Source organism: Malania oleifera, chromosome 3 (genome assembly GCF_029873635.1).
Source record: "Malania oleifera isolate guangnan ecotype guangnan chromosome 3, ASM2987363v1, whole genome shotgun sequence".
In the NCBI taxonomy this organism is placed as follows: Eukaryota; Viridiplantae; Streptophyta; class Magnoliopsida; order Santalales; family Ximeniaceae; genus Malania; species Malania oleifera.
Genome location: NC_080419.1, coordinates 86,286,959 through 86,313,654, shown reverse-complemented (window position 1 = coordinate 86,313,654; position 26,696 = coordinate 86,286,959). Strand labels below are relative to the sequence as shown.

General features: G+C 36.3%; 1 protein-coding gene across 2 annotated transcripts in view; it reads right to left on the bottom strand.

Moving 5' to 3' along the window:
- Window positions 1-4,328: 4,328 nt before the first annotated feature.
- Window positions 4,329-26,696, bottom strand: part of LOC131152081 (uncharacterized) — a 42,907-nt gene continuing 20,539 nt past the window's right edge. Inside the window, exons 7-18 of one of the 2 annotated variants that reach the window (XM_058103700.1) lie at window positions 23,880-23,973; window positions 23,250-23,370; window positions 22,953-23,152; window positions 9,637-9,728; window positions 9,517-9,572; window positions 6,994-7,083; window positions 6,785-6,884; window positions 6,340-6,444; window positions 6,183-6,255; window positions 5,346-5,512; window positions 4,881-4,938; window positions 4,329-4,697 (exon numbers count right to left, since the gene is read on the bottom strand). In XM_058103700.1, the coding sequence (XP_057959683.1) occupies window positions 4,642-4,697; window positions 4,881-4,938; window positions 5,346-5,512; window positions 6,183-6,255; window positions 6,340-6,444; window positions 6,785-6,884; window positions 6,994-7,083; window positions 9,517-9,572; window positions 9,637-9,728; window positions 22,953-23,152; window positions 23,250-23,370; window positions 23,880-23,973 (1,212 nt within the window). In that variant the 3' untranslated portion in view covers window positions 4,329-4,641. The remainder of the gene's footprint in view (window positions 4,698-4,880; window positions 4,939-5,345; window positions 5,513-6,182; window positions 6,256-6,339; window positions 6,445-6,784; window positions 6,885-6,993; window positions 7,084-9,516; window positions 9,573-9,636; window positions 9,729-22,952; window positions 23,153-23,249; window positions 23,371-23,879; window positions 23,974-26,696) is intronic. The other variant, XM_058103701.1, reaches the window with a different exon arrangement.

Sequence of the window (26,696 nt, the reverse complement as noted above, 5' to 3'; positions counted from 1 at the left end):
TCTTTCAATCCAGACACTCCGGTTTCACATGCCTTTTTTTACCGAATTTATAATACTGGATTTCTTTCTTCTTCTTGGATTGATTTCAGGATTTCTGACTTGATCCATGTTTGGATTTTCCTTTGCCTCGCTCGTTATTACCCTTTACCACCACAAGTCCTTCTCCTTCTTCACATATTTTCAATTTTTGATGAAAATCTAGCAAAACACTTGTTACCTCTTCAAGATCATGAGTTTCTTTTCCCCAGGTAAGAGTGGTCACAAGATTTTCATAGGTATGAGTCGAGAGCAAAGAGTTTAACAACATCAAAGCTTTGTCATCCTCATCAAACTTAACATCAATTCTCATCAAATCACTAATAATTTAATTGAAAGAATTTTGATCTAAGTTTGATCATTCAACCATCTTAAGCCAATACAAACATTGCTTAAGAAAAAGTTTATTATTGAGAGATTTGGACATGTACTGACTCTCTAACTTTCGTCATATAACTGCTGGAGAATCCTCTTCCATCACCCGATAGAGTATTTCGTCGGCCAAACACAAGCGTATTGTAGAAGCGGCCTTTGCTTGAAATTCTCACCATATTGCCTCATCTATTCCATTCGGTTGAACACCAAGTAATGTCTTTCTCATTCCTTGTTCACAAGGATGTCTTTCACTCTCTTCTTCCATAAACCAAAGTTTCCGATTCCATCCAATTTGACGATGTCAAATCTTGCAGAAGATGATTCCGATGCCATAACAACAATCTCTCTAATACCAATTTGCTATGATATGGTTGAGATTAATACTAATCACAATAGAATAAATACAATAAGTAAGTGAAATACAACCAGAAAACAAGAACATAACAAGATTTACGTGGGTTGGCAAAGCCTACATCCACGGAAGCAATGACACAAGAATTTCACTAAGGAAATCTCAAAGTACACAATAGAATTCTCAAATGATCACTCTCTCACTCAATACATGCCTAGAATGACATATATAACAGTGTTTCAAAGGTTTCCCTCCAATTATCCAACCATCCCAACGTTCAAATTCAAAATTCAAAAAACTGCTTGCAGGCCAGGCGCACTCGTCAACGAGAACAAGGGATTCGTCGATAAGACCAAGAAGAACACTCGTTGACAAGAATAGGGCATTCATTAACGAGCCCATTTTCTACTCTCGGTATCTCAAGATCTCTAAGTTTTTCTTGCTCTCTAAATCTCCTCATCGACGAGTATAGGACACTCGTCAATGAGTCTTCTGCTGCCACTTAGGAACACTTCAAAACTCATGTTTTTCTTCCATTGTTTGTGAATTCCACTAAGTATAAGAGCCACACACAAATATAACAGAACTTATAAATCCTATGTGTATGAGTATGACATTTTAATTGAAGGGTTTTTCATGAAAGGTTGTGCTCTCTTAAGGTCAGTCTATAGTCATCTGAGCTTCTTCATCATATCACACAGATCGTGCATTATTACAGATAAACCTAATTGCATTACAAATAAAACAAATGTCTTCTTATTCTTTTGCTCCTCATTTTCTTCATGGAATACGCCAGAAAGTATAACCTTTAAACCCTTCAGGCTTCCATTTTTCTTTACCCTTATGTGTGTGCTGAATAATGGACATGTTCACATACTAAAAACACACATAAGATACTTGTACTTTGTCAGCATAAAAACAAATATCAGACTCAAAAAGTCAACAGGAAGGACCAACTTATAAAAACAAGATGAACTCTCACCCCCTTACAAAAAACCAAACAATTACTGCATCTTTGATGCACTGCTAGTACTATCTTTAATTTTTTTCACTCCTTCCCAATAAGGTAAGTACACGCAACAATACGCATAACTCTCTGTCTAAAAAGAGCCTCTCCTTTTAATTTCTCCAGATATATTTACCAAGTTAAGCATTATTGAGATCCCCTAGAAGCCATTAGGACCTCCGAAGTGCCTATTTTCTTCTTGCAAATCTTAAAAGTGATGACAAGTCATCATCAACCTTCCTTTCTATCAATCTTTGAAGTGGCACTTCCTATTTTACCTTCAATAATGAATTATGTTAAATATTTTTTTAATAAAATTTTCAATATTTTCTATCAAGTAAAATAAATATATTATTTTATTCTTAATTAATAGTTTAATTAATAGTAATCTTGTCATTAATGTATCTTTATAACATATGATTATCACATTAATTTATTTTAAAATAGTATTAATAACTAAACTTAAAATTCTAAGTTATTTAATATTAATTTAAATTAATATATGGTTCTTTTTTATTTTTCATTAATAATTAATATGTTATAATAAACAATAAAATAATATTTGATTATTTTATAATATATTTTAAACTAAAAAAATAATATTTTATAATTAACAATTTAATTATTAATTATGTTATTGTTATTTTTAATTAACATTTAAATAGAATAATATTATTTTTAATCAACAATGATTGTAATATTTATTTAAAACATATATTTATAACATATAATTGTCATATAAATTTATGTTAAAATAATATTATTAATTAAATGAATATAATCTCTTTAATGTTAATTTAAATTAGTAGATGGTTCTTCTTCTACATTCTAGAATTTAGTTATGTTTCATCAATAATTAATATGTAATAATATATACTAAAATAATATGTAACTGTAATCTAATATGTATTTTAAAATTATAAAATAGTCCCGAAAGTTTATTATATTTATAAATATGAACCAACCTATGAATAGTACACTTATAAGTGGCGAAAAAGTAATCTTTCATTACTTCTCAATATTCACTTAAAAAATTCTCAAAAAAGTAGTTCTATAAAAATACTTTTTGCAAGAAATACTTGTCATAGTACAAGTCAAATGTTATTTTTTGCAAGTGTTTATTTTAAGTAATAAGTAATATAATCACTTTTATTGAGTGCTCTCAAAGTGTTGAAGTCTAGGAGAACGTCAACTATATAAGTGGGAGAGAATATAACGAGCCAAGTTTGTTTACAGTATTATGCATGCCTTTGACCTTGTGTGCAAGGGATGTGTAACCATTGTATAAATAGTAGTATATGTTTTATTCATTGAATATGTTTGTCACAGTATAAAGTAGGAGAATGACTCCTTGGTCAGTTTGATGTTTTCTAATATCAAAGTTAGATTAGCATATAAAACTCTATGGGAGAGGGTAAATGTTCATCAATCATTGTAAAACTCAGAAACGTTTGTAAACATGTTTGATCTACTTACCTCCCTTACTAAACACACGTCTATGAATGTGTTGTTAATGAATTACATTGCTTTGTCTACCATGCAAACATCATTTACTAACATGAATTGCAACTGTTGTAAATGTCATCTTTTGCTAAATTAGAATATATTTTAACTAGTAGTTAAAACAAGAGTGTTTTAACTAATGCTGCATGACCTTTCACAATGTATGAGGTGTTTAACCTGTTCCAATACGATATGGAACTTGAATAATTATAAAAGGAATTAAAGTAGGAGGATTAAGACAATTGTTTATGGATTTTTGATGAATGATACATAGTTCCCAAGTCTCCATTCAAACCAAACAGACACCCCTTTTTTTGTGCAAGAAAGAATAGCCATACAAGAAGAAAATAAAGGTCAAATGGTTATTCTTAGTTCAGCACCTTAATTGAAAGGATTTTGATAAAATGGGAAGAAACTGCATAAAAAGCAGAGCACAACACAATTGACAAATTAGTTGATAAAGAACACCTTTTAAATTTTTCTATATATATCTTAAGAAAGTTGTAGAAACTGCATCTTTAGCTCAAAGATTCATTTCCCGATCCTCAATTAAATGCTGAAATGTCTGGAAACTTTAATTAGAGTTGGAACTTTAAATTTATATATAAATAAAATACAATAATAAGTTTCATTGAGATCCTTAAAATCAAACTGATTTTAATTATGTATTAAACATGATGAAGTATTGTCTTGTCAAAGAAATTTAGCATGAAGTAATGTATGGTAGTCTCTGTACATAACAAGAATCTCATCAATTCTCTGTACACTATAAAGCCAGACATATAGAAAGCCACATTAACACTACGAACCCAATGCATTTCGATCACATGAACAATACGAACCCAATGGGGAGGGTATACTCCAGTTGAGACTGACAACATGAATTCAAAACATTTCCTGAGTTGAACCAAAGATGAGAATTGATTCATTTCACCGATGGCAATTAGTCAAGTCCACCTCTTCTGAACGAACCTGAGCGCATCAGTGGAATGCCTAGAGTAGAACCATATCGAAAGACCTACTTTGAGGTTGCAAAAGAATAGGAATAAACCATACTGAGCGAAGAACCATACTGGAAAGCTGTATTGAATCATACTGAACCAACCTATGTGATACCACATTTAGGACAATTTCACAGGTTTCCTCCAATTTGTATGTACTCTCCACATGATACCATCTCAAAATATAGGCAAGCAATCAAATGGTCATTAATCTAACACAAAGATCTCTACCCAAAAAGTAACAGATAATTTAGAAAGACCAGACTATGCATCATCTGATAAACTTAGTCAAAGCCACCTAAATGAAAACAGATTGATGTCATTTGTCATCAAGAATCCTCATCCCTTGCCTCCTTGGGATAAATGTATCATCTCTCAACTGCCTCTTTTATGTGGGGAAATCGATGAGCCCATTGAGAATATTCTGCATCAGGTCAGAGACACAAAAATCCATTGAAACTCTGAAATAATGATATTAATACAACAAATGAAAACAAAATTTTCTAATAGCAGGGTCATAACCAGTCCAGTGCTTTCATAGATTATTAAGTCTAATCAAAATTAACAAGCTTTCATAGATTATTAAGTCAAATCAAAATTAACAGACCTTTGGTAACAATCTCATGAAGATCCATTTCTGCTTTAGCGTCATCAGACATTTCCTGCTGTGAATTGAACGGGAGAGACTTGTCAGTGAAAAATAATAAAGCACTGAAAAAATGAGATTCACTGATTCTAATTAGGGCCATTAGACCAATTGAAAAAAAAAAAATGAAGATGGAACCCATCCATGCCTGGCTAAATTGCACAGCAGTCATCTAGACTATAAGCCTTGTTCCTTAGGTTGTTCATAAATATGCTTTGTTAATACAGAAGAAAGTGGTTGTTATATATGACAAACACCAACCTCAATTCTCATACAAACAATGAGTGCTGAAGTCCACTCCCATTTTATGTGGAGCACAAAGCAAATTCATGTTCCAAAATCAAAATTATGGCTAAAAGTTGTAGCCTTAGCTTTCCTATTTATGCATGAAAATACATTGTACACTTTTAAACACTATCTAGGTACCTGCGTGCATGTGGCTAAACTTCGAACGATGAGCTGTGAGAGACTATGAAGAGAGCTACAGTCAAACTCGGGATGATTTAGAAGAGCGTCCTCTGATGTATAATAACCCAGTAATAGCGCACAAAGGCTTGAAGCCATCATAATAATTGTTAGGTCATCAGTATCATCTGAAAATCAAATTCAGGAAATTTAATAAAGATGCACACATGCTCATGCACCTGCGCATGCACCCACCAAGAAAGGGTTAAAAACATAAGAATATGATGCACTCAGCCCAAATTATATCAGAATGGAGATAGCTTTTATTTAGAAGAATGGATGCATTGTGCACTTAACTCCCAAACCCAACATCCAGCCCCTCAAGATAAATGTTTCACCAGCACTATTGTGAAGATGTGGTAACTCATATTTCATGTGCTTCCACATTCCTTGTGTAGGAAAATTGGAAGTTGCAGAAAATAGTAGTTCATCTTGAGAGTCTCAAGCAGAAAAAGATCTAGTAAACAAAAACTGCCAACCAGCTCAAGTCACTGCCCACACTTTGGGCCATTTAGGATATTTAGAGAAAAAAAATGTTTCACTAAAATACAAAGAGGTGCTCTTGCAGTGTGTTTATCAAATGATGCAATTTTGGAAGATAGAAAATCATATAGAGATTTTTTCTCCTTTTATTTTATTTTATTCTTTTTTTGGGGGGGGGGGGGGGGTTGGGGTTGGAAGGGTCAAACCGGCATAGAGAAAAATTTTATATGTGAAAACCAAATGCAATGGTCATTTTATGATTTCACTAACAAGTACAAAGGTGAGCATGTTTTACAGCATCAGTTGAGAGATTACCTGTCCAATACACCAATGCCTTCAAAAGACCAACAAGATTACATTCATCCGATGGAAATCGCATTTGCTCTCTCTAGAGGTGGGATAAAAAGAGTTAAAATTATTTTTGTATTACATCATTGACCTTTACATAGGGATGCTGGGATGAAGCAACTACCTTCAACAAAAGATTCATGATTGTATCACATGCCAAGAATATTGAACCATTATCCTCAACCATATGACCCTTTAGCCCAATCAACTTTATCAGGCATTCCACGACCTGCCAACAGAATCATACTTTATAGTATAATTAAAAAAGAAATCTGCAGAACAAACTATTAAAGTGCTATGTTATGGCTATGCATCATGATGCATAGAAAGTCAGATTTGCTCATCAACCTTGCTTTTAATATCTCTAATATAAATGTTTGCCTGAAGCACGCTCAAGCTAAGGTTACTAAAGATGATGTAAATAAGTAACCAAAAGGAAAATAAAAGGAAATTAATCAAAACCACGAGGCCAAGGAATAGCAATATGCATCACATGACGATTATTAAATGCAGCAAGATGAATGTCTATAAAAAGAGCATATTAGATGGTTCAAATTATGCTGGCTTACAGCTTTAAATCCTCCAGAAGAAGCCAAAATTTCACATCCTTCTATTTTCATTGTTATTTGGCACAGCATTGGAAGCAAAAAGCATATGGAATAAAAAGGGCTGTCATTTACAGAAGATCAAGTAACTGTTAGTACTTTAAAAAATAAAAATAAAAATAAAAGAGGAAAAAATCCTCCATTTGAGAAATACTAGTTGATCTAAGTCGTACCTTGGTTCATCTTCACCCTCAATTGAAAGCATATATCCTAAAAGTTCTCTAACTCTCTCTTCACATGCAAAGGGTGTTTCGGCGAGATAGCTGAAACAAAAAGCAGGAAAATATTTTAGATAAAAAAGGAGCACGTAGTAGGTATATAGATTAAGGTTATGTGTGAGAGAGCAATGACTAGTGTTAGACTACATATGGATAGTCTTGGGAAATTCCATTCACAATAATTGTACATTAATGGTCTGCCTTGAGTCCTTATCTTTTTGCATTAGTGATGGATGAACTTAATAGGGGTACCTAAAATAAGGGTCTATCATTTATAATTGCAGATGATATTGTCTTGATTGATGAAATTAGAGGTGGAGTAGAATCCAAGTTAAAATATGGAAAGAAGCTTTAGAATCTAGGGGTTTTAAGTTTAGTAATGTATGAAATATAAATTTAGTCATTCTCATAGTAATGTTGGAGAAAAGAATAAACTTGATGGTAATTATTAACACTGATAGATTTAGATACCTTGGATCTATTGTGCAAGTTGAAGGAGAAATTGAAGAACATGCAATACAGAGAATTAGAGTAGGTTGAGTAAAATGGAGAAGTGCTTCAAGAGTATTGAGTGATAGGTACCTTCAAAAATGAAAAGATAATTCTATGGCAACACTATAAGACTGGCCATGTTATATGAATCAAAATCTTGGGGAACAATGTTGGGCAACTAAGAAATAGCATATCCAAAAGGCAGATGAGTGGTATAACTCTAAAAAAGGTAAATTATGGAACAAACACATTCATCATAACTTGGATGCAGTGTAACAGTCACAACCAACCTCATGAGGTGTTGTCTGCTTTGGCCTATTAGGCCTCATCATATTGCTAAAAAAAAAAAATGCCGTAAAAGTTCGAAGCCTAAACATCCTTATGTGGCTAGATATTCCCAATATCAGTAGAACATAAGACAATGCACATGCGATTAAGTAGTTTGGGCACTTGCAACGTCGTCCTAATAACTCACCGATGAGGATTGAGCTAATTAATGTTAGTGGTAGTAGGAGACGGAGGGGTATACCTAAAATAACTTGGACTAAGATAGTAAGGATTTGAAAGCCTCCATTTTGTGTGGGATTTCCCTAGATCTTGTGAAATGGCAAACGGGGGATTGTGCAGCCAAAAGCACCCAGTGGACCATAAGTTGGGTCTGGTTGTACTAGTCTTAAAATTTGGAATAGAAACTTTTCAAGACAAAATTCAGTGTCTCTTAAGGACCTACTGCAATTACCAAACTCCGCCAAACATGTAGAAAAGAAATATTATCCTCCAAGAAGGGAAAAGTGCATCGGAATGTGTATGAAAGTAAAATGTATTTTATCCACAAATACTCCCAGTCTTTTATTCCCCAATATAGCAATACACAAAGCACACCTTACGCACCGCCCTACAATGAGCATCTTTCAGTTGTTAGTCAGTAGTTACAACTAACCTTCCATGAACTATTGAATTAAATAGAAAATAGTTCGGGATAACACCTTTCTTTCATACTACAAGTGTATCCCATAAAGAATGCTACAATTACAAGAACATGTGAATAGCATCACTAAACAATCTGCCAAACTTGATCATTCTCCAAAAATGGAGTGCAGCTTGGAGACCACTAAACAATAGGCCCAATGGATAACGATAAGAATTTATGCAACATTTCAACAGTCTAGAAAGGTATTAGTGGCACCTTGTTTTTATTAATGAACAGCCAGAAGAAAAGATAAAAATAAAGAAAATAAACATGTAAAACAAGTTGTATGGAAAAAAGGCATGCATGGGATTTTCAAAACTTTTCTTATTGGATGCCTTTATTTGGTTGGTTGTGCTTAATAGGATAAATACTAACAACTTGTTGCAGATTAGGAGGCCTCTAAAGGCTGTCTCCAGATATATGTTTGCTTTATTTTAACTGCTGCTCCGCATCTTTTCTTGTATTGTGATTTTGCATGGAAGATTTGGAACAAGTTATTCAGTTATTTTGGAGAAAGTTGGATTGTCCAGGGAGAGTGGAGGGGTTTTTGGCAATATCTTTTGTTGGGTTTGGTAGGAAGGAAGGAAAAGCACTATGGATTAGTGCTTTATTTGCCGTATTTTGGGGTTTGTGGAAGGAACAAAACTTGCGTATATTTTCACGGAAGAAATTAGCAATTTTGTTGGTGTGGGAGAAGATTCATTTTCTAGCCTCTCTGTGGTGCCTGGGTAATGGTAATTTCAAGGTGATATGCTTCTCAGATATTCAGTGGGACTGGCTTTCTCTGTTAACTTCTCAGGCTGTGTTGATTTCCTTGGGCTCTGTTGTACACCATTTGGTTTTCTTATTTTGTTTTCCCTAGGGTTTCCAGACTTTCTGAAGGAGATGCCTCATCTCCAGATTGTACATTCTTATTCTATCTAACGAATTTATTTTGCTATTAAAAAAAACTTTTCTTATTGAAGCCACTACAGTAAAGTACGTAGAACAGTAAATGAGAGGGAATGTAAGTATACCTCCCAACAATCCGCACAGAAGCAAGAAGATCATTTCCTTTAATTTGTTTGTGCTCCTGCAGAAATATGATAATGAATGAAGCAACGGTACCTTAACCTTTGGTACTATCAAATCATTACCTTTGCATCTTGTAAATACTCGAGAACCACACCAATTGTCTCATTAAACCCAGATATAACCTTTGTGAAAGTTCTTTCACTAATAAGGTCACCTGTATATGAATCCATAAAACTGATTACTAAAAATTCTATGTTTTAACAATGAGGAAAAAAATTGTGTGATCACTGAATATGTGAAGTCATCAGCTGGCTTAGACTAAAGATAACAAGCTAGAACAGTATTCATAAACCTTTAAACAACATGAGGACAAAATTATAGAATCTTTTTTTTAATCATAGTCAATGTTTTAAAAGGTAGAGGCGTAAGGCAAGCCATTTTACCCCTAGTGAAGCAAGGTGTAAGCCTCAGGGCCTTTAGGCGAAAGCCTTTTGGAAATTTATTTATTTATTTTAAAAAATATAAAATAAATTTAAATAGAGCAGAAAAATTATGAAAAAAAAAAATAGATAAATAAAATAAGTCAAATAAAATATAATCTCTACATCATATACACCATTTTAAGCTCATAAACTCAAATAAAGCATGCCAAAATATATTCGTAAGCCATAATTCCTTAATCAAAGTTCACATTGTTTTTGTGGTTCAAATTTCGAACTCTCAAATAGCATTACAAAGAAAGAAAGAAAAAAAAAACTGAAGAATCAAAATTTCTCGTCAACCTAAATGAATATAGGGAACTATCAAATTCTCACCAGTGTAGTCAATCAAGCGTTCTACAGTAGCTTGTGCGATAGACAAGTCTTGAACTCTTTGCCTATGAAGTTCTGTCCTTGCCTACGGTTTCAACCCCTCAATAAAATAGAATAGCTTGTCCTTTTTTGACATGTCCATGTTATCCAACATCAAAGCAAAAAATTGTTTCATATATTCCCTGATTGATCCAATATGCTTGAGGTCTCTCAGCTTCCTCCTAGCATTGTACTCAACATTCTCAGGAAAGAATTGGGCGTAGAGCTCTCTCTTCAAGTCTGCCTAATAATCCACTACACCGCGTCCATTTTCAATTTCAATATACTTAATACGCCGCCATAGTTTGGCGTCACCAACCAAGTACATAGTCGCGGTATCCACTTTCACCTGTTCTGAGTCCATCCTCAAACCGCGAAAGTACTGTTCCATACCAACTCCTTGGCATCACGAGCAACCCCATACGGATGGGTTCTGATACCTTGGTCTTGCTAACCCCAGAGTCTTAGAGTTTACCATAGCAAGAAACATCACATTCATCTTTGCAGTCAGATCAGGTATCTAAGCTTGCAAGGTCTCCACAGTGTGGTGAAAGTCCTTTGACATTTCCACCATCGAACTTTGTTGATGCTTTTGTGATCCCTCCAATTCATCAACAAGGTCCATCAGTGGGACCATCTCAACGGCCACATTGTTGGCTGTCGTCTCAGCCTGTGCTTCTAGCACATTAATTCTTTGGGCATTGGTCGGCATGGTCATTTACCAAAACTATACCAATCCCATAACGAAGGCAACTGAATTCACGTAGCAACTAACCAAGCTCTAATACCAGGTGTCACGGACCGAATATTTCACACCTTTGTGAATGGACTGTGCAGCGCTAACTAAAGCCCTTTTATTTAACTAGCCAGCCTAGTATTTACCACAATTCACCAACAAAGCACTTTCATTGTCATTCAAGCAGATATAAGCAGAAGCAATAAGCAATTCATGAAAGCAATGACACTTAAGCAATTAACATTGAAGCAATGTAATTCATTATCAACACCTCCGTTAACAATTTGCGTCTAGCGAGGGAGGCAAGTAGGCTAAACATGTTGACAATAGCTAGTGAGTTTTACAAGTTGATAAACCCTCACCCTCCCCTAAAAAGCTTTCTATGCTATTCTATGACCGAGTCATATTAGCCTAGGAAAAAACTCTCTGAAAAATAACTCTACACTAGAAGTTACATTATGGAAATCCATCCCAAATGCACGAGACAAGCGGTCATAGGCAAGCATAATGCCCTGAACAAGCTCAGCTCGTGACGGCACCAGCGCGTGAAGCCACTTTTAGGCATGGTTTTGACCTGAAATGATCCAACAGTGATCCAATCTCTTTATTAATATGTTTTTGGAGTTTTTTCGTGATGTTTTTTTCCCAAAGATCTCACTTTTTTTTATTGCTCAAGTGCAGCACCCAAGGAATGGCTATTGATGCTTCATGAAGCATTTTATCAATGGTTATTGAATTTATTGGGTATGAAACAATAGGATTTGCTGTGATACACAGAACCAAACCAGCTGGATCCGACATTGAGTGTGAGTCTTGTCAATTGAGCAAGCATCATCGTGTTCCCTTCCTGGGTCGACAAACGAGTGGTTAGTCCTTTCATGCTAGTCCATTTCGATATTTGGGGTCCTAATCGTGTTACATCAAAGTTGGGGTTTCGATACTTTGTTACATTTGTTGATGACTACTCTAGGATGACTTGGTTATATTTAATGAAAGATCGTACTGAGTTGTTTGATATCTTTTGTGCCTTTTTTTTCCAAATAAGGACTCAATTTGATATGCCAGTCAAGATGCTTCGTAGTGATAATGCTAAGGAGTATTTCAGTACCCAATTCAATACTTATATGACTAGCTCTGATATGATCCATTAGTCCTTTTGTGCCCACACTCCACAACAAAATGGGGTTGTAGAACGGAAAAATAGACATATTCTTGAAGTCACTTGTACCTTAATGTATCAAATGAATGTCCCAAAGTTTTTTGGAGTGATGTTGTGCTCACAACTTGCTCCCTCATCAATAAAATGTCATCCTCTATCCTTGGCAGCAAATCCCATATTCAGTTATCTTCCCTAAGGCTCCTTTGTTCTCTCTTCCTCGTATATTCGACTATGTGTCCTTTGTCCATTAGTTAACTCCAGGAATCGATAAGTTGGATACTAGTGCCATCAAATGTATCTTTGTGGGCTATTCCTATACTCAAAAAGGATATCGATGTTATAGTCCTACTTTACATCAATTTTTCTACTGATGTCACCTTCTTTGAGTCTACACCATACTACTCTAATTCCTTGATTTCTGTTGACCTTAATGAGTCTCTTCCTCTGCCTTGCCTTCCAGATCCAAACCTAGTATCTATGCCCAATCCTTCTACATCTTCATCTAGTTTGAGTCCTTCTCGACGCTTGGACCATCCCAATTGCAGGTATACACACGGCGACTCAAGGAAGTGCCTCCTTCAACTTCTACTACTGTGCCTCTAGTCCCCTCGTTAGATGATCTTATATCCCATGATGTTGATCCTCCTATAGCTGTTCGAAAAAGTAAACGCACTTGTACCCAACATTTGATTTCTAATTTTGTTTGTTATGATTTCTTGTCACCCTCTTATTATTGTTTTGTTAGTACTTTGTCTTCCATTGCTCTTCCAAAATCTATTTTTGAAGCCTTATCCCATTTTGGGTGGAGGGCAACAATGGTTTAAGAGATGCATGCACTATATGATAATGACACTGGGGATTTGGTACCTTTTCCTCCTAATAAGCCCGTAGTTGATTGTTGCTGGGTGTGCACTATGAAAGTCAATCCTAATGGTTCTGTGGCTCGTTTGAAGGCCCGCCTCGTTGCTAAGGAGTATACTCAGGTGTATGGTTTCGATTATTCAGACACATTCTCTCCGGTCGCTAAACTTGGCCCAGTAGGTTTGTTCATTTCTTTAGCCACCACTTGTTATTGGGCTCTACATCAGTTAGATGTGAAGAATGGTTTCCTACATGGTGATCTTTATAAGGAGGTATATATGGAGCAACCACCTAGCTTTGTTGCTTAGGGGGAATCAAGCTTAGTAAGTCGACTTAAGAAAGCATTGTATGGATTAAAAAAATCTTCAAGGGCATGATTTGGCTATTTTAGTGTTGTAGTACTTGAGTTTGGCCTCCATTAGTGTGCAATAGATCACTTTGCTTTTTATCGTCATACTCCATCTGGAAGGATTTTGCTTATTGTGTATATGGATGACATTGTGATTAGTGGTGATGATGATCGAGACATCAAGGACCTAAAGCTTTTCCTACAGTGTAAGTTTCAAACCAAGGACTTGGCACCATTGAAGTAGTTCATGAGTATAGAAGTATCGAGATCTCGTACAGAAACTATATTGTCATAAAGAAAGTATGTTCCTGATCTTTTAGACAAGATGGGGTTGTTGGGATCCAAACCTGTTGATACACCCATGGATCCCAATAGTAAGTTGATGCCAGATATGGGTGATTTTTTATCTAACCCAGGTCCATATAGGAAACTTGTAGGAAAGTTAAATTATCTCACAATCACCCGACTAGATAAATCCTTTGCAATTGTGAGTCAATTTCTCAATTGCCCAAGAACAAGTCAATGGGATGCAACAGTTCACATTTTCAGATATCTCAAAGGTGCATTAGGAAGAGGTATTTTTTATCAGGATCGGGGTCACACTCATATTCAAGGATACACAAAAGTAGATTGGGCCGGGTCACCTTCCGACCAAAGATCCACAAACGGGTATTGTATCTTTGTCGGTGGTAATTTGGTGTCTTGGAAAAGTAAAAAACAAATTGTGGTGGCCAAGTCGAGTGCAGAGTCAAAATACAGGGCTATGGCGCACACTACATGTGAACTTGTTTAGCTAAAGAACATGTTGAAAGAACTAGATTTTCAGCATTCTTAGCCTATGGAGTTGATGTTTGATAATCGAGTTGCTATTCATATTGCCTCCAACCCTGTCTTCCATGAGCGGACAAAGCACATTGAAGTTGATTGCCATTTTATTTGAGAGAAACTTGTACAGAAGCTCATTACAACCACTCATGTTAAGTCCGAGTTTCAGCTTGCTAATTTGTTCACTAAAGCCTTGGGAGGTGCTCGTGTGAAATTTATTTGTAACAAGCTAGGAGCATATGATATATATGCTCTAGCTTGAGGGGGAGTGTTATTTAGTCATTTAGCATTATTATTAATTGTTAGAGTTTGGTTTGTAATAAGTGTAAGTTACTGAGGGTACTATGGTCATTCCCATTGTACTTGACATATATTATAAATAGAGGGATAGACCTATTATTGAGTTTAAGGTCTTCTATTTTACCCAATTATTTAACATTTATCTCCTTAGGAAAATGAGCTTTGGGGAACTATGGTGTAGTTGGATTGGTCAATGTGTCAAAACCCCAAGCTTCTCAATGCTCATAAATTCTTGCCTTTCTTATTTCATCACTCCTCGAGGGGCTTGAGAAAAGGAGATCCCTTATCAATTTTTCTGTTTATTTTGGTCATGGAGGTGCTAAGCCTTATGCTAACAAAAGCTACTAAAGGAGGGATCTTTAGAGGTCTCAAGGTGAGCATAAATGGAAGGCTTACAAAAGTTTTCATATTCTTTTCACAGATGATACTACTATTTTTCGTGAAGAAGACCCCCTTCATACCCTCAACCTTCGTGCATTTCGTTAGGGTTTGAGGACATCTCAGGCCGAAAAAAGTGAACCTCGGCAAAAGTGAGCTTACTCTAGTTGGGGAGATCACGGGCGGTTTGGGGGGGTGGGGGGGAGGGGGAGGCTACTTTCCTTAATGGTCTTTTGGGTTGCAAGATGGGAACTTTTCCCATTAATTACCTTCGTCTCCCCCTTGGAGCCAAATTCAAACATATGAGAGTTTGTGGCCCTATTATTGAAAAGTTTGAAAGGAGATTGGCAGGATGGAAAAGAAATTTCTTATCAAAAGGAGGCTGACTCACTCTTATCAAGAGCATTTTGATAAATCTTCCAATTTACTTCATGTCTCTCCTTCCTTTACCGCCCTCAGTTGCTAGGAGATTGGAGGGAATTCAGAGAACATTTCTCTAGGGAGTCAGGGACGGTTAGGATAGGAGTTTAAAATCACCTTGTTAGATGGGGAGTGGTCAAACAATCCATTTGTTCGGGAGGTTTGGGGTTGAAATCCCTCCTCACTTTCAACAAAGCCCTCCTCGGGAAGTGCTTATGGAGGTTCATTAAGGAGAAAGACCACCTTCGGTGGAATATTATTGTTTTGAAATATGGGCTTAAGCACAATTATTGGGCAACTCTCAATAGAGGAGGTCCCTATGGAGTGGGACTATGGAAATTCATTAGGAAAGGGTGGGATGAATTTTTCCAATTTGTGACATTTCAAGTGGGAAATGGGGCCAATGCTTAATTTTGGCATGATGTGCAGCATGAGAACCGTAATCTTAAAGTTGCATTTCCTTCCATTTGCGGCTTGGCTTGTGACAGAAACACCCTTATCAGTTGTCATCTCTAAATCACTAATCAGGGAATTTTCTAGGGCATTCCTTGTACAAGGAATGTGGAAGATTGGGACACACCCTCTGTCTCTGACTTATACAGATTTATATACCAAATTCCGTCACCAAAACATCCCCAAGGAGCCAAAATGGGTTTTGGACAAAAATGGCATTTTCACTATTAAATTTTATATAAGAAGCTCTCACCATCGGGAACAAATTTTAAGAACTCCCATTGGATTCACATTTTGGAGGACAGCAGCCCCTTCAAAGGTTGCCTTTTTTGCTTGGGAGTCCATACATGGAAATATTTTAACCCTCAACAATCTCCAGAAAAGAGTGCTTATAGTCATGAAAATCGGTGTTTTCTTTGTATGGCCAATGCAAAATCAGTCAACCACATTCTTCTTTACTGCCCTTGGACAAGGAACTTGTGGAATTTGGCTCTTTCCTTGGCTGGGCAGCAGTGGTTTATGGAAAATTCAATTGGAGGGGAGATTTGGGCATGGAAAGGCATCAGAACCACAAAGGAGAGTGAAAGGCTTTGAACCTATTCCCTCTCACCATCTTTTGGTGTCCTTGGAAAGAAAGAAATAAGAAAGCCTTCAAAGATTCATCTACTTTGCTTCAGACTTGCAAAGCCCAATGGATTACTGCTGTATTAAAGATACAGTTAGAACTCTGGTATATGTCTAATAGAATTCCTATGGATGTTTATGTTTTTCCGCAACATTTGAATTACAACTATGTATGAGATACACCTGTATGTCCCTATTTAGGGCAGGTTGTTTATGTATGTTTATTAGGTACAGGTATTATGTATGTTTGGTAGCAATCTGGGTCCGTATAAAGGGCCAAGGCGTTACAAACCAATTTTTGATGAAATTACGGTCTGAATTCGAGGCAACTCGCTCTAATTTGATGAACCGAGATCCTTCTCCTTCATTGGATTTTTGTTTCGGAGAATTAATTCGGGAGGAGCAGTTTCTTGCAACACAAATTATTTTTCAGCAAGATAAAATGACATCTAATGTCGTTGCGATGCAGCTTATGGGAAAGGCAAGGATAGGGATATGCGGAAGGTTAAACGCTTCAGCTGCAGGGAGTATGGGCACATTGCTACTCACTGTTCAAAGAAATCTTGCAATTACTGCAAGAAGTCCAGCCATATTATCAAAGAATGTCCTATTCGTCCCCAGAACGGTCAAGCTCATGCCTATCAGGCTGTGGTTGGTCCTTCTTCTTCTACTGGTTATTCTACAACTAGTGATCAATCTCTCCCTTACTCCAGAGATGGTTTAGCAGATGATTAGTCAGCTTTTTCTGCCTTAGGCCTCCAAAGTAAAACTCTTTCATTTCCTTCTCATGGTAGTCGTGCTGCAAAATGCTTTAATATTGTGCATAGTGATGTTTCGGGTATTTCTCCTATAATTTCTCATGCTCGACACAAATATTGTGACATTCATTGATGATTTCAGTTGCTATTCTTGGGTCTATTTTCTTCGGTCCAAATCTGAGGTCTTGCCTGTTTTTCAGATCTTTGCAGCATATCTTGAGACCCAATTTTCTACAGGTATTGAGATTTTGTGGTCTGATTCGGGTGGGGAATACATATCCCACAAGTTTCATGATTTCTTACACCACAAAGGCATTGTGTCTCAACGCTCTTGTCCTAATACCCCACAGCAAAATGGGGTGGCTAGACGTAAGAACAGACATCTATTGGACGTTGTTCGCACCTTATTGCTTGAGTCCTTTGTTCCTTCTAAATTTTGGGTTGAGACATTACCTATCGCAATTTACTTAATTAATAGACTGCCCTCTTAGTTGTTGAATTTTGATTCTCCTTATTTTCGTTTGCATCATCAGCATCCTAGCTATCTTAATTTGCATGCTTTTGGATGTGTTTGTTTTGTTCATTTACCTTCTCATGAACGTCGCAAACTTTCTGCTCAATCCGTTGAATGTGTCTTTATGGGTTATAGTATTTCTCACAAAGGCTATGTTTGCTATGATCCTGGTTCTAACAAATTTCGTACTTCTCGTAATGTTGTTTTCTTTGAAAATCAATATTACTTTTCTACCCATGTTGAGCGCTTGCCTGAGCTTAGTGTTCTTCCATGTTATGATGAATTGCCTCCTCTTCTGGAATGGTTCAGACCTGGAATTGTGTATACTCAACGTCTACCGACTTTGCCCTCTCTCGAGCTCGACTCTTTCTCTACCTTTGATCCAACGCTGTCTGCGCATCCTGAGCCTGACATAGCTCCTACACTTGGTCCTCAACACTTTGCACAAGTATCACACCCTCCTGATCGATATGGTTTTAATGCTAGTTTAACTTCTATTCCCATTCCTACATGTTTTCTGAGGCTGTTAAACATGAATGTTGGCGGAAAGCGATGGATGAGGAACTTAGGGCTCTCCAAGATAATCTTACATGGGACGTGGTTCCTTGCAAGGCCATTGGTTGTAAATGGGTTTACACGATCAAGCTCCACTCTGATGGAACTTTGGACCAGTATAAGGTACGGTTGGTTGCCCTTGGGAACAAGCAAGAGTATGGGGTGGACTATGAGGAGACTTTTGCTCCGATAGCCAAGATGACTATAGTGCGTACGGTTATTTCTATTGCTGCTTCACAAGGTTGGCCACTTCATCAAATGGACGTCAAAAACACATTTCTTCATGGTGACCTCAAAGAGGAAATTTATATTGCCCTCCCACCTGGTTTTTCCTTCTCCACTTTGAATGTATATAAGTTGAAGCAATCTCTCTATGGGCTGAAACAAGCTCCCCAAGCATGGTTTGACAAGTTTCGAACTAGCTTACTTTAGTTTTCCTTTCAGCAAAGCCAATATGACTCTTCTTTGTTCCTTTGCAAGACATCTGCTGGTATTGTTCTTCTTCTAGTTTATGTTGATGATATTGTTATCACCGAGACCAATTCTTCTTTGATTGATTGTCTCCAGTAGCATCTTCACACCTCCTTTCATATGAAGGATCTTGGTCCTCTTACGTACTTCTTGGGATTGGAAGTTCACACTGCTCTTTCGGGCATCTTCCTAAATCAACACAAGCATACACAGGATTTAATTACTTTGCCTGGTCTTCGGGATAATTCTTCTGTTGGATACTCCTCTAAAAGTTAACACGAAGTATCATCGTGAGGGGGGTGATCTCTTTTCTGATCCTACTATGTATCGCTAGCTGGTGGGTAGCTTGAACTATTTGAATATTACTCGACCTGATATTTCTTTTGCTGTCCAGCAGGTTCCAATTTATGCGGACTCCACACCATTTACACTTAGCTATCGTTCGTCATATCATTCGATATCTTCAGGGGTCCCCTAGCCGAGGATTGTTCTTTCTTGCTGGCTCTCCTCTTCGTATCGTTGCTTATAGTGATGCTAATTGGGCCGGTTGTCCTAATATTCGCCGTTCTGTCACGGGCTGGTGCCTCTTCCGTGGAGATTCTTTGGTTTCTTGGAAAAGTAAAAAGCAGGCTCGTGTTTTGAAATCTTCAACTGCATCTGAATACCATGCGATGTCTACTGCTTGTTTTGAGATTAGTTGGCTTCGTGGGCTGCTGAGCTAGTATTCTTTCAGCCTGATCCCACTCCTCTCTATGCTGATTACACTAGTGCTATTCAGATTAATGCTAATCCCGTTTATCATGAGCGCACAAAGCATATTGAGGTGGATTGTCACTCTATTTGGGAAGCACTGGACACTCGTGTCATTTCTCTTCCTCACATTTCCAGACCTCCAAATTGCTGAAATCTTTACGAAAGCCATGACTTGTTAGCGCCATTAGTTTCTCAGGGGCAAATTGGTGCTTCTTGATCGACCCACATCAATTTGAGGGGGGATGTCAGTTAGATTATATCAAGCCATAATGAGCCTATAATTAGCCTATCTATTTATGGCATGATTCTTGTATTATAGTTGTAACTGCCATGTAATTAGCTCAAACATTGCTATATACAAAGAAGTAACTCAATACAATTGAAAAAAAATATATAATTACAATAATAAACGTACAAAATAATACAAACCAAAAATATTAAAATAAATAAATTATAAATTATTTTAGTTAAATATTATATTTCAAAATTTACTTTACAAGAACAATCTTATTGTACATGACAATTTAAAATATTTCAAAATTCACTTTACAAGGAAAAATTTACAGTGCAAGAAAATTAAGAAATAGAAAAAAACTATTTTTTAAATAGCCTTTGTTATCTTTTTTATTGTTTTGAAATTTTATGAACATTTTTATTTTAATTATATTTTTAGTTCATGATATCATTTTAATTTTAAAATTTTAATTAAAAAGTATGTATAAAACATATTATTTAATCCAAAAAAGTTAATTCTAGATACAAAAATATTCTAGTAACAGGTTGCCAAAATAGTTGAAAATCATAAAATATGGTTTTCAATTTTTTTTTTTTTTTCGCAAACAATTGAAAATCAACAATAGAAATAGAAAACAGTAACCTAAACAAATGCGTTTTTATAATCTATTTTTTTATTGTATAACAATGAAAAAAAAAAACAGAAAACAATAACAATACCAAACAGACCCTTAATAACATGTTTTCACAATTTGTTTCTTCACTATACAGAGACAAATGCTTCTAGTTCTTTCACTTCCAAATATTTCTTCTCTCATTTGTTGAAATCTTCTAGCTTTCCTCTTTTTTTTTTTCAATAGAATTAATACTAATTATTTATTGAGGCCTTATAAGGCAATGAGTCTGGATTTTTGAATTATGTTTATTTTTAATCTAGTGAAACAAGTGAGCACTTTTTCTTCATTGGCCCTGGTGGCTAAGAAGCAATGGGGGCAACCTTTTTTTTTTAATGTTTTTGAATAGGCAATGTTTTTGCAACGTTTTGTTGAAGCTTTCCGACTAGTGCTGTTTTGGAGTTTTGGGAGAGGTAAGGAATGGAGTTAACATGCACTGTTTTTGCTCTTTTTGAGCTTTATGGGTCAAGAGGGATGCCAGGATCTTCCATAAAAAATCCACTCTTGCTCATGTACTGTGGGATAAAGTTGTTTTTCATGCTTCGTTTTGGGGCACATCCTTTGATGTTTTTATGGGGAGTTTTGTTGTTTGGTCTCTGGAGGGATTGGAAGTCTTATGTTCCATTTGGTTCACGGATTCAACCAATAATTCTTGGGAATACTCATTGATTCTTGAGTATTCCCATGTCACTTCGTAGTTTATAATCAGGAGTCCCACAAATGATATATATTTCCACAAGGCTCTCTGACGCTGGGATCCCCAATCCCATTTTAAAAGTTGGGCATCCAGATTCCCAGCAAATCACCAAAAATATATGAAGTAACAAAAATGGTCCTAATTATACTTTAAAAAACCAAAATAACCCTCACATATTTGTAAACTATTCCATTACCAATCTCACACTATCACTAAACTCTCTCTCTCTCTCTCCCTCTCCTCTATGATAATTTCTCCTTCATCGTCTACCAGTTTAATTATTGTTTATGATATCGTGTTTTTAATAAGTTAAGTAATTTTTTTATTATCATATTTTATTTATTGAACCTTTCACTAAATACTATGAACAAATATTTCTTTTTTAGAGTAGTGTTGAGTATATTGTAGGAGAATATACTTATTTTATCATTATTCTCAAGAATTAACCAAAATGGAAATGTCACATTTCCAATATATCACTAATATGCTTCTCAACCAAACGTGGAAATCCCATAATCGCAGGAATCATATAATCTGGGTATCATGATCCCACAATGCTGGAGAGCATCTTAGATCCTGGGAACCAAACACCACATTATTGTAATTTTTTGTTTAGTTTCTTTTTGGAGGATGTTATTCTCCGACCTTTGTAACTCTTTCTCTTTTCTTCTATATATATTTTTTTCTATTAAAAAAAAACTCTTGAAAATTTTTCAAGAACCGTCATGCATTGGTTTCTTACATCTTCAAGGAACTTTTTGGACTTGGTTTCATTCTCATCCTTGTAACAGCTACATGATGCTTAAATCTAGTAAGAGTCTCACTACAAATTTGATTAAAAGATTTGTATCTAAAACATTTTTCCCATCAACTTCCATATACTTCCAAGAAAACCTTCCTCTGCCCCATTGAATCAATCTCAGTCACATACATTGCTAGAATGTTATGGAAAAAAAATAATCAGCCGCAGATCATAGAAATGAACAAAACTAAAACATCAGAAGATATTTTTTTTAATAAAATCAGCAGCAAGTCAGCTCAAATTTCTGCACATCAGAGAAAAAGATCAAATCAAATTTTAGCAAGCAGAACAGAAAAAAAATTTGCTCAAATTTTTGCAAAAGACTAGTCAACTCAACTCAGTTAGTGATCTGATTAAGATTCAAAAACCAGAAAAGCAGCTCATATTAAACACACGATGATGGTTTTGCAATAAGATTTAAAAAGCAGCTTAGATTCAAAAAATCAGAAAAACTATAAATCAAATAAAACGAGAAACCCTACCTCAGATTATTCGTCTTGGGGGGTGGGGGTTCAAACAGAGGCTGAGAGAATAAGGGAAATTGGGCCTCAAACTGTCACCAAATTAGGGATGACATAGCAATTGAGAGAGAGAGAGAGAGAGAGAGAGAGAGAGAGAGGTCGTTGGAGCTGAACCAAGGTCACTGGAATGGAGTTGTTGGCAAAGAGAGCAACTGTTGCTATAAGTCATCAAAAAGGTCAGAGGAGGAGAGAGAGTTTGAGACACGGAGCTTTTGATGAGGGGCAGAGGGGTCTCCCAGCTTTGGTCTTTTAATCCCTAATTTTATGAAGAAAAAAAAAAGCAATGCATCCTGAAATGCATATGCCTCCCTGATAAACGCGTGAAAGGCATATGATAAATCAAAAAGCATACTCGCCTTTCAGGAGAAATGTTTCTCAACTAGCACATTCATGCATTTTTGCTCTGCCTTGCTCACAACACCTTTTAAAACTTTTATCATAACCAAAGAGGAAAAAAAAACACTGAAACTCATTGTCCTGCTGAACTCGAAAACATATCATACCTTCATCTGCACTTAAATTTGAAATCAGTTTAATTATCTTCTCCACCAAATTAAAGACGATGGCCAAATTCTGTTGCTTTAAAGGAACTGCTTTGATATTTGATGAAGAATCCTTAGATGCTTCATATTTTAAGTAAGCAAGCTCATTAAGTAGCACAGCAATTTCAACTCTTGATGACTCTAATACAAGCAATATACACCTGAGATAAAAATAGCCAACAAAATGAACACCCCACCCTTTCAAAAAAGGAAAAAAAAAATGTGGAGGAAGCCTCCGCTATAGCATGTACAGCTTACCTGTCACGAGGGTAAGAGTCCTGCGAACCAGGTAAGGTCAGGTCACCAATCAACCATTCCTCACCCAGTACAGAAATCATGGCCTCTGCCAAGGTAAGAGCCTGAAGCTTTTCAGCAGGTGCTGCACATAAATGACGTAAGAATAGATCAGAGCAATGATGATATCACATTGTCAATTGCCAATGCCCACACGACATTTAGTTCTTCCCAACATATTCCAATCAGGAAAAAGCCCAACTGTACATAATTGTGCCTTACTGCCTGTTCAAAGAACATGTTGATTCTTTAAACTAGAGACAGCTACTTGGCTACCACAGGATGCAAACAACATTCAAAGAGCAACAGGGAAAGTTGGCAGCACATTAAAGTTATTGTTTAAGCTACCATTTTGCCTCAAAAACTTAAGCCATAAGGGAATCAAAAACAATGTAATATCAGGCTAACCACTCAGACTTTTGTGCAGCTCAACTGCATGCAGAAATGTAGACAGATAGATCAGATACTATATGACAAATGAAAGCAACAAGCAGCAATATAAATACACACACACAACATTAGTACATCACCATTTATAAGAACGGGAGATTTTCTTAGTAAAAGATAAACATAAGTCATATTTGTCAAACATACCAACACGATTCTGCAAAATGGCCACAATACCAACACGAATATAAGTTGCCCACATGCCATTTTGCATCAAGTCAAGAGCTTCACGAACACATGCCTGAAATACCAAGAAAATATCAAAATTAGTTTTGATACCAAAGCCGCAATTAGTAATGAAGTCCATACACTTGATTACGAGCTTATGGGAATTTGAATTTGAAAGACTCAACGTGGTGCCTGGGACTTGGGAATTCTCTAACATTGTTCCTCAAATTCCAAGGTTGGCCCCCTCTCCTTCTTCTTCTTCTAGTTTCTCAGATGTATATTGATATATTGTTTCTGTCATTGATATACTATTTACATACTTCTGATTTAATTCTGTTTATGAGATGACTAATTCTTTGAATTCCTGGAACATATTTAAATTTACTGTAACTACAAAGCCAACTATTACTTCATACTTTTTATACAAAAATTTCTATTTTTTAAAATCAAAACAATCTATTCAGAACAGAAACTAATCTGAAAATAGTAGCTCAAACTATTTGGTTCTAGATCTCAAAGAGTTGATGCTATATTAAGAAAACATGAACAGAATTTCATTGGCTTTGTTCTAACTTTTAAATTGATGCCAAAGTGAACTAGTTGCTCCCTCACAGTGAGCTAATCAATGGGATATAATAATATGAAAATGGTGTAAGAGAATGCGTCACTGTTAAGGATTAGCTAATAGATAGGATTGATGGATTTGAAGCCAAAGATTGTAGCAAAGATACTTGTCAACACAATCAACTCTATAAGATAGCATTTTTAAAGTATATGGAGTCATTGACTAGCAATTGAAGTAAACAGAACAATAAGGAGGCAAAATTTTAAGCAAACTAAACCACAAGCATGCCATGGAACCTAACTAAACCAGAAGAATTTATTAGTTTGAAAGATAGAGAAACTAAGACACAAAATGCTCAAAAAAACTGAGAGGGAGAACATTTATATGTTTGATGAAGGGTTTGAAGATCTACATTATGAACACCAGAAAGGCCTGGGATCAAAATAATAAGTAGGCACCTGCGGGGGAGGGGGGGGGGGGTTGTCTGGAGATAGAGAATTACAATGTGTGATAGCTTGACCTCGGGAGCAGATTCCAATCAAATGCTTGAATTCCAGAATAGAATGCACTCATAGCCACTCTAATGAGACCTAAATGGCCTCACATAGGCCAACCAGAGATGTAAGTCAGTTGGATCATAGGTCAAAGCCAGTCTCACATATCGGGATGCGTGCAAGTTGCAAGTTTGCATGACAACAAGGTCTACAAACATACACCAGGATGTGTTAGCGGACCAAAAACATCACTACAATGTGAGAAGGACTAATCATGCCAGCCACATATCTTTACAAATAAGGTTATCTCATCTCTCTCTCATTGTCAACCTCAAGGGCTTTGACTGGCTGATCCAAGATCTAGAACCTATCTCAACTAGTGCCACCTACAAACTCAGAGCGTAATATCTGCACCATTATATGGTACTTGGAAGTCATTAGCTTGGCCATACTAACAATCAGCAGTTGCCAGCCTCCACTGCCTCTAAACAACATCAGTTGGTCAATCTCAAAATTCATCCTCAGGATAAGGAATCCACAGCTTCTGCTGGGGAGATCTCCCAAATGGAGGAACTATATGGCATATTTGCAGCTAAAGCTGCGAAGTCTGCATTAGAAATCCACATTGCTTGTCCTCTTCAACCATGTAACAAGCTCTCATATAAACATTAATGTTCTAGGAAAATTTAACATGAACAAAATTCCAATATCAATGTATAGATAACATGTTTTCCATGCTTGAATGACCATGTCTAGCTGCCTACCATGCATAGAATAGTAATTAAGTCCTGTTAAAGAATTGCATAAAATGGAAAACCTAATCACAACAATAGGTCTCTCCCTCGATAATAAATGTCATGTACATACCAATAACCATAATACCCTTACTAACTCATGGTTTACCAACATAACACTAGCACATACTAACTATGCTAAATGACTAAAATAACCATTAGCACTCCCCCTCAAGCTAGAGCATAGACATCATGTGCTCCTAGCTTGTTATAAATGAATTAAACATGGGCACCCCCAAGGATTTAGTGAATAAATTAGCCAGCAGAAAATCATAATTCATATGAGTGGTTGTAATGAGCTTTTGCACAAGTTTCTCCTGAACAAAGTGGCAATCAACTTCAATCCGCTCATGGAAGATCGGGTTGACGGTAATATGAAAGTAGCTTGGTTATCACACAACAACTTCATAGACCAAGAATGTAGAAAACCCAATTCTTCCAACATGTTCTTCAACCAAACAAGTTCACACGTAGTGTGAGCCATTGCCTTGTACTTTTACTCAACACTTGACTTGGCCACGACAATTTGTTTCTTACTCTTCCAAGAAACCAAATTACCACTATGAAAGATAAAATACATGGTTGTGGATCTTTTGTCAAAAGGTGACTCAACCCAATTTGCATTCGTATACTTGAATATAAGTGGTCCCAATCCTGATATAAGAGACCTCTCCCAGGTGCACCTTTGAGATATCTCAAGATGCGAATTATTGCATTCCAATGACTTGTTCTTGGAGAATCAAGAAACTGACTCACAACACTTGTTACGAAAGATATATCCGGTCGAGTGATTATGGGAAAATTCAACTTTCCAACAAGTCTTCAATACTATCCTAGGTCGGGCAACAAATCACCCATATTTGGCACTACCTCACCGATAGGTTTCATGGGTGTATCAATAGGTTTGGATCCCAACAGCCCAATCTCATCTAAAAGATAATAG